At 47.1% G+C, this 11,310-nt stretch overlaps 1 protein-coding gene across 1 annotated transcript in view; it reads right to left on the bottom strand.

Moving 5' to 3' along the window:
* Nucleotides 1-8,494, bottom strand: part of U2af1 (U2 small nuclear RNA auxiliary factor 1) — an 8,820-nt gene extending 326 nt beyond the window's left edge. Inside the window, exons 1-8 of the mRNA XM_033768181.1 lie at nt 8,448-8,494; nt 7,810-7,811; nt 5,200-5,235; nt 1,481-1,530; nt 1,303-1,401; nt 909-1,042; nt 727-819; nt 2-67 (exon numbers count right to left, since the gene is read on the bottom strand). Coding sequence (XP_033624072.1) covers nt 2-67; nt 727-819; nt 909-1,042; nt 1,303-1,401; nt 1,481-1,530; nt 5,200-5,235; nt 7,810-7,811; nt 8,448-8,494 — 527 coding nt within the window. The remainder of the gene's footprint in view (nt 1; nt 68-726; nt 820-908; nt 1,043-1,302; nt 1,402-1,480; nt 1,531-5,199; nt 5,236-7,809; nt 7,812-8,447) is intronic.
* Nucleotides 8,495-11,310: the final 2,816 nt, after the last annotated feature.

Here is an 11,310-nt window from a genome sequence, read left to right on the forward strand (position 1 = left end):
GCCTCCGCCACGACCACGGTCTCTAGACCGAGAACGCCGCTCCCGGGACCGGGACCGGGACCGATGCCTGCAGTCACGGGGACAGAAACACGCAGGCGTGAGAGCCCCGCAGGCACTGACAAGTGGACAATGCCAAGGGGCCCCGGCCGCGCCCACCCCAACCTTCAGGGCAGCGCAGCGGGCTGAAGCAGGGATAGGGAGGCTGCTGTCCTGATGCTGCCTGTGGACAGCAAGATTCCCCGACAGTGCCTGGAGAGGACGAGAGCCTTCCTAGGATCGGGACCCAGCCTACCAGGAAGCGCAGTGCACTGGGCACCCCGGGCAACTTGACCTAGGCAAGGTCTCTAGTGCCCAGGCTAGCCTTGAACTCACTCACTGCCATGCCGCTCTGGTTCACAATCACTTTTGTCTGCAAACTGTCCTGGGTGAGAAACCCGACTATGGCTGTCTTTCCCATACAAACACAAGCGTGGCCATGTTTTCCAGAATCGTGGAACAAGGGCACCACTGTACAGAGCTGCACCCCACTGCCCGTGTCTGCGGGGAGGGTGCCCCGGACGCCAAGACCAGCCCCTCGTCTGTGAGGAGGAGGGCCACGCAGTTGCCACCTGGGCGCAGGTATGAACTGTGTTCTCCCAAACGCTCCTCGGCCAGTGCCGCTTGTGGACAGAATGACACAGGGCAGCCTGTTGTCTGGGATCCCCAGAGAACCCCCGGAGTACTCACTTCTTGCGGCGGCGCCCGTACAGCTCTCGCCGCAGCTCTCTGGAGATCGGCTTCAGGTGCATGAAGTTGCAGAAGCCTCCTCGCGTGCACTCCCTGGGGCACAGGTAGACGGGGCTTAGGATGCTGCCAGGCTCGCCCAGCAAGCGGGGACGTGCCGCCGACGCACAGGGCCCCACACTCACCCCATCTCGTACTGACGGCAGCAGGCTTCCCTGAAGTCCGTCACAGGCGAGAGCTCGGCATGGATCGGCTGCCCATTAAACCAGCGGTTATTCAGGTCGATCACAGCCTTTTCCGCATCCTCCTCACGGCGAAACTGAAACCATCAAACAAAACCGCTCGCCCTGCACCTTCCACATCCACTAGCTCGCACGTGGGTGCGACGCGCTGCACAACAGAGGAAGAACCAGCCCATTCTCATCTGCAATCAGACCACTTCCTGGACAGCCCAAGAGCACACCAGTAGCTCCTGTTTTCAAATTGATTTAGAGCAGAGTGATCATGCATGGAAGATGAGCAGAAGAGAAACCACCCGGAACAGACAGAGCACACCAGCTGGTCGCCGCCCGCTCCTACCTTGACGTACACGTTCCCCACGAGGTGGTCTCCCAGGTTGTCGCAGACGTTCATCTCCTCCACCTCCCCGTACTTCTCCTCCATCTCTGTGAAGACCTCCTGCAGGAGAGAGTGCGTCAGGCCACACCCGAAGAGGAGCCGCCCACCCTCGGGTGTGCGCTGGGGCGGGCTGGCTCACCTCGAAGAACTCGTCGTAGTGCTCCTGCATCTCCACATCGCTCACGGCACCTGCGGGAGACAGCGGGCAGGTGAGGGGCCGGCGGCCGCGTGCGCGTCCTCACGCCCAACTGCTAGTGACACACGATTGTCTAGAGGACACCAGGCCAGAGCTGCTCGCCACGGGACTAAGAGCTGCTGAGAGTTACTGGCCCCCGACAGCCTCCATCCTGGCCATCAAAACCACAACCAGTTTTAATCAGCATCAAAAGGGCATTTTCAGAAAGCGAGGAAAAGGCAGACTCTCAAATTAAGACTTTTTAAAATAAAACTTTCTTCTAAGGTTTACAAAGGAATCAAACTATTTTTCCCCTTTATTGGGTTAAAAAGAAAGCTGAAATTTGGGGCCATGATTAGGAGCTTAAGCGCCTAACTAGTTTCTTTTACGTACTGCCAGCCACAGAACACTAGAAAATTCTTTCTGATGTGATTAAAACCCAAGTGACTAGACTCAGGACAATTCCCCGTACAACTTCAGTTTCTGGATGCCCTTGAATAAAGGGAAAGCTATAACGCTTTGCCAAAGAAAGCATCCTTACTTCTTACTCTGATCACTGCAATCATCTCCACTGCATGGGTAATTTTGCAATTCACACTTTATTCCCACTGTCACCCTGCCAAATTTTATTGTTCCAAGTCTAGAGCTGTCTAAACCTAAACCTGAGACTCCACACAGCTGTTGATAAAGTCCTATTCCACTGAAATGGATCGTGGATGTTAGCAAATAGGAAGAAAGTGTTCAGATGGCAAGGAGAACAAGAGGGAGGGAGCGAGAGAGGAAGGGATGAGCAAAGTGTAATAGAAGGAAAAAATGGAAACAAAGCTTTCGTACCTGGGAGAGGAGGGGGCTCGAGGGGGGAACAAGATGTGAAAAGAAAAAGAAGTCCTGTTTCAAACAGCTAGGTCAGAGGCTGGCAAGGGCCAACGGGCTCAAAGCTGGGCCAGATTGGTCTTCGTAACCTTCCAGGGCCACATCCTGGGTGCGAGGAGCCGACAAGCTGCCCACCAAGGGCACTGCCCGGATGGGGGAAGCGCTCACCTGAACCATTCTTCTCAGGACAGCGAGAGCCAACTAACTTATCCTGAGATACGGAGTGGTCAAGTCCCCTAACACCTGAGCTGTGCTTTGTTTCTGAAATTCCAGGAACTCAGTGTGCCTTAAAACCCAAGCTTAGGACAAGCAACAAAGACTATTTGACAGCCACTGCCACCGGGATTGTGACACCCAACCCCCCAATGAGCAGCTGGCAGGGACACACCTCTGCCCAGGGCAGCGGTTGGGGTCAAATAGCAGAAAAGCTAGCCAGAGGCTGCCCTTCTGGGGCTGCATTTCAACAGGATTTAAAGCTCATTTCTTTTTTCATACCCGACAGAATGTAAAAAGGAAAAATAAAATAAAATTAAATTTAAAAAGCCCAAAGTTTTAGCAGTTTTGAGAAGTGGTTTCTGTGGTGGTTAAACTACTGGCTATATTCATTCTGCTTAAAATTTTTAATCAGTCAAAATGACTTGAAAGGCAAAAACCAGTACATTAAAATACTGATCAACAGAACATTATTTAAGTGACCCCATATATATTTTAACTTTTTTTTTTTTTTTAAACCGGGGATCAAACTCGGGTCTTTGCACTTGCAAAGTGGGCAGCAGAACCACTGAACTAAACCCCCGGCAGCCCCATATATTTTAAATATAACACAGGTTAGAAAATAAGCAGTTTCTTAAATAGAAATGTCATTCTTAAACTGGGATTCATACTTAACATTTATCCATGCACATGAAGCTCATTTTTCTACAAACGAAAGGGTGTGTTAAAAAAGAACCAGTGACTTTAGGTAACTGATTTTCTTTCTATAATGCAGAATTAGAATTTCATTTACTTTGCTTGATCTGAACCCCAGGACTGGAATGTTCAGTAGAAGCTAAATGTTTAGTCTATAGCATATACAAAACAAGAACACCGTGACTTAAAAATAGACACAAAGGAAACTAGTACAACACTCTATTGTCAATACAGCATATGGGGCAGTAAACAACCAGGGCAAAGACTTCTCCGTCGGGGTTATTCAGCCACCTACTTCCCATTTTTTACCCAGGGCAAGGTCAACAATTAATGAGTTCATATAAAGCAATCCCCCAGCATACCCAGGATTGAACCCTGGGACTGGAACCCAGGGCCTTCACACTGAACTGCATCCCCAGATCTTTTTGAGACAGGGTCACTAGGTCTGGCTAAGTTGCCCAGGTTGGGCTTGAAATCTTGATCCTTCTGCCTCAGCGTCCCAGCTCTCTGGATTAAGGTGTGCACCACCACGCCAGGTTGACCTTATTTCTTTAAACAATGCAGAACACCAGTTATTTTAGGTGGGGATCACCAAGTATGCCCTGCTATGTGAGATCCAGGGAGAGAAATCTCTACTGAGGTCAGCACTAACACCAGAACCATGCAGCATCTCAGCAGGAGAATCAGTCAGGAAATCCCACCCCACACAGAAGTGTGTTCCACCCCAGGGCCAGCTCCAGTAGGTGAGAGACCCAGGCCAGCGCTCGAGCATGGTTGGCACCGGAGACACCCAGGGTCCCACCACAGCGGCCTGACGTAGGCCTGCAGCTCTCCAAGGCTGGCTCTACGCATTTTCACTGCCTCAATACGAACTGGTACCTGACAAGGCTGTGCCTGCAGTGCAGACTCCTTATTTTAAGAAGGGTCCAGGCACTAGTTTCAATGTACCCATAAATGATTAAATCCCAGTGATTTTACTGGTAGTCGTAAAAGTTACAATTTTGTACCTGAACTTTCCAAAGCCATTCATCTGCATTCTGTTCCTTAAAAAGCTCCACTCTGCAAATTCGCACAGCCTGACTTCAGCATCTCCCATACAGAAGCAGCCAGGCACGTCTCCTGGGTGTCAGATTAGATATACTTCCTCACCAGGCACCTCAGGGTCCCAAAGGGTGCACGCTAGCTCCTCAGGGTGGGGATTTCATCTACGCAAAGTAGGTGGCTCAAAAGTGGGTCTCTTCTGCCACGCATCTATCTGACTCTGGCGCAGTGGCACGGGCATGGCAGGAGGGCTCTGGGGTCAGTGCGAGGGGCAGACTCGTGTCTGGGAAACACAGAGCAAGGCTCTAGGAACGAGAGGGACCTCCAAAGTGGAGCTGAAGCAAAAACCGCTAATGAGAAATGAAATCTGGAAACTTGTGAAGCCATCTGCTTTTGAGAGCTCCAGAAAGAGAAACATTCCGATGCTGCTGCTCTTGAGAGGGAGGAACAGAGCCCCAACTCAATCCAGGTGCATCCCCAGGATGACGGTGCAGGCATGAGGGCAGAGCAGCAGGTCCGAACTGTTTCAAAGGGCTCCCTGTCCCGACACAGCTGTCCTCATAAAAGGGGCAGGAGGTGCCCGGCTCTCTGACAGATGCTTCGCGGGCCAGGGGACCAGCTCCTGCCACCTCTCGTGAATGTGGCCCTTGACACTAGTACAGCAGGCCAGGTGGAGTGGACACTGAGCTCTGACACGCAAGCCCAGGGAACCAGGGAAGAACTTGTATGAACTTACAGCGCAAACCGTCAGCAGACTGGGAAGAGTTTTGAGGGTTACGGTAAATGTTCAAGAGGGCAATGGTCTGAAATACAAAACGCAACAACTTTATATTATGGAAAATTAAATGTAAACACTTCACCGGTTGCCTCTGGTGATCGCTTCAGTTGAGTCAGTGCTGAAAGAAGAGCAGGTTATTTTCTTCAGAAGCAGATGTTCCCTTAGTTGGTGGCTGCCTTGAACTACCTAACATTATGGTGCCAGAGATCTCATGAGATGCCAATACTGTACTTCTGCTTACAGACTGCAGAAACGCTCCTCCTCCAAATTCCAATCCAGGCCAGCAACTACCCAAATGATCTTAGATGTAACAGAAAACTTAACCAACAGAAAGAAAAGTGCCTCTATAGATGGATGAAAAATTGCTGTATCAGAGAAATACAATAATTACATGTCATGAAATCTCTACTTCCTAGAGGAAAAATTAACGATGAAGTAAAACCCACACTTATTGGGCAACTTACCTTATTGACTCCTTAATTTTCCTAGCATTTTTAATTTACAGAAAGAACTTAATAAAGGCCAGGGTTCAGTCACTGGGCAGCCCAATGATCAGCTGTGACAGTGAAAGCCCGCTGTGCGGGGACAGACGCTCTCCTGACAAACACTGTCAGCGAGAGGCCAGCCAGCGGCCTCCCTAGCGGAGCCTCCTGAACGTGGCCACATCAAGTTCTGGCTGTGTGCGCCTCGCGGTTCCAGCACCCTTGTCCTGTTTGCAACAGCTCTATGTCAGCAGCTCAGAGCCAACATTATGTCTCAATTAAGAGCGGGCTCTTGAACACCATTGTTTTAAAAAAATTTCTCCAACTGTGGGACTTACAGTGTGAGCCGTCAGCCGTCTGTGCACTGTTTTGGGGATTACGATAGATGTTTTGAATCAAGATGGTCTGCGGGGAAAAAAAAATAAAAAGGGGAATTCTACTGGCTGCTGTGCATATATTAGACAATTGCAAAGAGACAATTTGTTTGCAATGGCTAAACGTTTTTGTTTTTCCCGCAAGTCAGACATTGTCTTGTGCAGAGTACACCAAAACCATCATATTATGAAAACAGAGTTTGAGCAGTGACTTGGGTCAAGTCAGCCAGCAACCAAGAAGAAACTGTAACTTGTTTTGAGTGGTCCTCGTTGTCAATACTGAAGCACTTTAATACAAGAGAAGTACATTTTCTTGTACTTCAAGCCAGCAGACACTAAGATGTTAAAAAAGTCACATTATAATCCTATTCCCCACACAAAATTAGTTTAGCAACCAAATGCATAACTCAACTCTATGCAGGAAATCAAGTTTTCTGGTCTCTTTAGCAAAACAGGCACACCAAGAGGTTATGGATACCTGACTCTTATTTACACTTTCTTGGTAGGATCTCTGTTTACATAATACAATAGTTAAAACATTTGCTCTTTTCCGATCCTTCTTTTAAGGAAAATAATCCTTTTAGCCCTTGTCCTTTAAACTGGATCAGGCAGACTTGAAACCTTACACTGTACCGTTCTTCTTAAAATCAAGTTTTCTGAAAAAACAAACCATGTTTAAGTTAGTAAGCTAATATAGTACATGAATTTTATTGTCCACATCACTGTAAGCAGCTTACAAAGAAACCCACCCTAAAATATGCTAGATTTACAAGCTATACCAATACAAACATGACTTAGAAAAATCAATGTTCAGCTTCAAAAACCTGAGTGCAAAGAAAGCAGTCTGTAAGAGCCTCACAGACCCCTCAGGCTCTGCTGCAGCCCATGAGAGGTGTGGGGCGCAGGCGGCTATCAGAGGCCTGAGGTGACACCCACCCGGAAGAAGGGCGAGGGCAGACTGCACATTCTGAAGCAGCCCCGCAGCCATCAGGAGTCTCTGGGGAGCTGACCTGTCAGATTTCTGCTAGAAACTACTGGGCGGGATGCCTCTTAAGACAAGCTAAATAAAGACCAGCTATTCAATGGTAAAGCTCACTGCAAAAGTTCCACATAAAGTGGCAATGTGGCTCCATTAAAATCAGAATGTCCAGGGTGACCTCTAACAGAACCAATACAGATGTCTGGTTAACATTTACCGCTGATCCCCACGGAACCTTAATAGCAGCGCCATCTTACTTGGCCCCACAGAGCTCTAACTGACTCCACATTTAACCACTGGAGGAATCCCGTAATTCAGACAGAAAGCAAAGCAAGTACTTCTGCTTGCGTAGGGCACACTCCCAGGAGGGAATGGTTTGTCTCTCAGACCCACAGCTCATCAAAGACTGAGGGAGACACTCATGGTGCTTAGTGACTGTGTGATCCATGGCCACTGGTTTAGTGGCGGAAATTTAATTAATAGAATAGTTATAACTAAACAAAAGTCTAAAATAAGTTCTCAGATATCTGAACATTGAAAGACCCCACAACCACCACCTGGTGATCAGGAAAAACACAGGGGAACAGTCATTGTGCTCTCTCCTTTAAAAGCACATTTTGTTGTGTGGTTTTTGAGGGGCTTAGTTATAAAATACCAAACTCTCTCCCTTCCGGCTCACTGATACCACATAGCAGAAAAACAGGTCTAGTCTGAAAGCCGGGTGATGCATGTGGAGAGGTGCACTCAGGGGAGAATGTGGGAGCACATGCAGACCCTAGGGTGACAAGCAGCTCTAGAAAGACTCAGGCGCAGCCTTCCTGAGCTCACACACTCTCACAGATTGGGTGGGGGCTTACTGCTTCTGCTGGCAGTGCACTTGCTTTTTGATCATCACTGTGCCCTGGCAGGGCACAAATCTCAGCCTTTTGGGCCACAAATAAGACTAACAAAAATCACAATTTGGGGCCAAACTCCCAGACCTGCGACAGACAACATATGTCTCTTTCACTATTAGGTTTCACCTTCATGTTTCAACAACATGGTGCGACCTGTGATGTGCTCAACTTGGGCTGCCAAAGTGGGACACCTCTGGGGTACCGAGATCTAGGCAGATCAGCACCACAGGTCAGCTGACAGCCGTGTCAGCATTCTGCATGGTCTCCTATCTGGAGACAGCGGAGCAGAAAAGTGGCTGGAAAAGATGTGCAGCAAATGCTGCCCCCACCCGGAGTCTATCAGAGGGGTAGGGAGACAGTGGCAGGCAGTGAAATCTATGGCGGCCAACACACGGACGCTTGTTTTTAAACTTCCTAATGGTAAGGACAGGGAGGGTCCCTCACTAGGATGCTTGAACAAGACACATGAGTATAAGTGCAAAAATAACACAACCAGGGAAAAGCAACTCCCTTAAAATGTTCAAATTACTTATCTCTGAAAAGTACCCAAAAGTTCAATAATTTATGTGAGAACAAAAAAGAAACAAAGCAAAACAAACCTGGCTAAAGGTCGGTTTATTGTGCAACCGAGAGCACCTGTCTCCATGACGACATGCTCCAATTTTGAAATAAAATGAGCAGTTGACTCTGCAAGGGAAAATAAGAGCAGATTATTTTGCCGGGAAGACACAAGATGAAATGCCATTAATATGATGTACCTTAACGGGTCACTTCCTTTACCTCACAAACCACAAGCACACAGCTTTTCCTGGCAGTACCTTCCCCTTCCCTGCAACATTTTAGGGTCCCTAAGCTTCACCTCTTTTTACAAATATGCAACTCTTCCAATAAAGCTCACTCTAGCTGGGATTGGTGGCACACTTGGGTGTAATCCCAGCACTCAGGAGGCTGAGGCAGGAGAACTGCTGTGAGTTCGAGACCAGCCTGGGCTACATAGTGAGTTTCAGGGCAGTCTCAACTACACAGTGAGTGAGACCCTGTCTCAAAAAATGAACAAAGCAAAAAAACCCTCACTCTAACTTGAACCTGATCCCTCCTCATTCAAAACCTCTCCACTTTTACCATACACTTTATCTGCTGCCAAAAAAAACCCCCAAAACAACAACAACAAAACACAAAACAAAAGAAAGCTCAGGTTCTCCTCAAACTCCTTTCAGACCAAGAGAAACTCTCCAAATGTGTCTAAAAGAAGTAACTCTCTGTTTCAATAAATGGACAATTTATTGGCTACTGGGGATCCAGAGCATCTCAGGAACCACCCATGATCACTTTGTCTCTACTGCAGAGCCCTTAATGCTTCTCAAACGCTTCCATAATCAGATCATATCAAAATTAGCACCCGTGTGGCAGCAATGCCAGATGCCTGGCAGATCTAGGACGAGTCATGAAATTTTACCAACCGCACTGGCTGGACCCCATTCAAGTTTCAGCTTGACAGGTGGGCTCGCTACCCTGCAGATTCCTTTTTTAAAAATTTAAACAGGCATCATGTGTAGCCAATCAACCAAGAGTTAAGATCTAAGGCATCAATCTCCATGGACCATGAAGACCAATCAGCTAAGTTTACTATCAGGCAGCAATAAAATAAAGGTGGGCAAGTTTGTGAACTTAGGAGGAGATGAAAATGATTACCGCATGTAATTTACAAACTTGTCTTATTTGGGTAACATGATTAGACAGTAACAAATCTTTAGACAGTCAAATGAAAATGAAGATCTTATTTTCAAAACATCTCAGAATGCTGGTACATGTCCAGACTACCAGCGTTAGGAAGGCTGAAGCAGGAGGATCACTGTAAGGCCATCCTCAGCTACAGTGAATTCAAGGCCAATGTGAACAACACAGCAAGACTGTCTCAGACAAAATCCCCCAAAACTTATCTCAGAATGGGCAAAACCTTCACCTGAACAATACTCAACTGTCCCACACTTCTTGTTCGAGGTACCTCCAGCCAGTTAATTATTTAGAGCTTAGTAAAGAAAACTTTTCTAGCACTAAACTTTTGTGATCTTATTAAACTACTAAAATAAAGACACATGAAAAGGGTGATTTACTACCATACACAGTCTATTAGGCTGATCTATGTTTGGAACCAGAAAAATGTTCATAACTTAACATGTATAGCAAGCTGAATATTTAAGTCCTACACTGTTCTTGTTTAAATTTTTTTTAAAAAGGGAATAGGAAACAACATATTTATTTTTTAGGAGTTGATCTTATTTCCTGTAAACTAAACCTCCGGGGAGTCTTCCTAAAATAATTAACTTTCTGAATTTAAACGGTTGACTTTTATTACAGTTTTGCCCTAATAGGCCGACAGGTAGTTGTTTACAAGAGGAACATAAAAATGTTATTGGATTAAACCACTAAAGTAAGAGTTTCTTAGACCGAGAGCAAGAAAGCTACCTGAGACAGCCTTTCACAAGACAGAATAGGAACAGAAATGAAGGGGAAACCACCGATGTCTTCAGCTCTGCTTGTGTCAGGCCTCCAGCCCCTGTACGGAGAAGCCACTTTCCAGCTGAGCTGGTCTACTCACTCTTCATCTCCCAAGTTCATAAAATGCCCACTCCCAAGCCACCTCACAGCGTTCAGAGTGCACTTTTCCTTAGTATTTAACATGTTTCAATTAATCTTATTATAATTATCTTGAAAGCCCCCCCCAATTCCCTCAGGACAAGACCCAAATTTTACCCCTCTTTGAGTCCCCAGATGTCGGCCTATAGTCGACACCCAATAAATGTTTCTTGGGGTGACTAAGACTGCTGATTTGGGCACGAGGCTTTATAAAAAAAAAAAATAAACTCTCTCCTAAACAAAACAGAAAATTCTATCATGGGTAAAGAAGACATTTGACAGGACGGCCTCCATCCTGGAAAGTAAAGTGTTTGAAAAAGTGGCATCAAAAACAACCTATGACCAATTTAAGGGGTTATCATCTCTGAGAACAGGTATTTGTGTAAGTTTTGTGCGGCACTCAAGAAGGCACAGCGAGCGGACACCAGATGAGTACTCTTTAAAAGTTTGAAAGTAGAAATTATCATCAGAGCGTCTGAAAACATTCCCGTAAGCCTAAACTTCGGCCAACATACCGGAAAAATCAATACGCGCCAATTCAACAGAAGTGAAATTAATTTAAAAAAATGTTTTCCCAACCTAATGATTAGAGAAGGCATTCAATCTTTTAAAAAATGAGACCCCTCGCAAAGCCGAACATGAAAGCACCCACTTCCCTCTGTTGCAATCGCCCACTCTTTTGAAAGCAGGGGGCAGCCTCCAGGGCTGGCCTTCTAGGCCGAGTCTGCGCGGCACCCCCGGGTCAGAGGTCAGAGGTAACGCGCGCGGCCCGAGACCCGCAGCAGGGCCCCAAGCGGCCCGCGAGCGAGCAGGCGGGGCTGAGAG

The sequence above is a fragment of the Fukomys damarensis genome, unplaced genomic scaffold (genome assembly GCF_012274545.1).
Source record: "Fukomys damarensis isolate Sample0158 unplaced genomic scaffold, DMR_v1.0_HiC HiC_scaffold_24, whole genome shotgun sequence".
Taxonomy (NCBI): domain Eukaryota; kingdom Metazoa; phylum Chordata; class Mammalia; order Rodentia; family Bathyergidae; genus Fukomys; species Fukomys damarensis.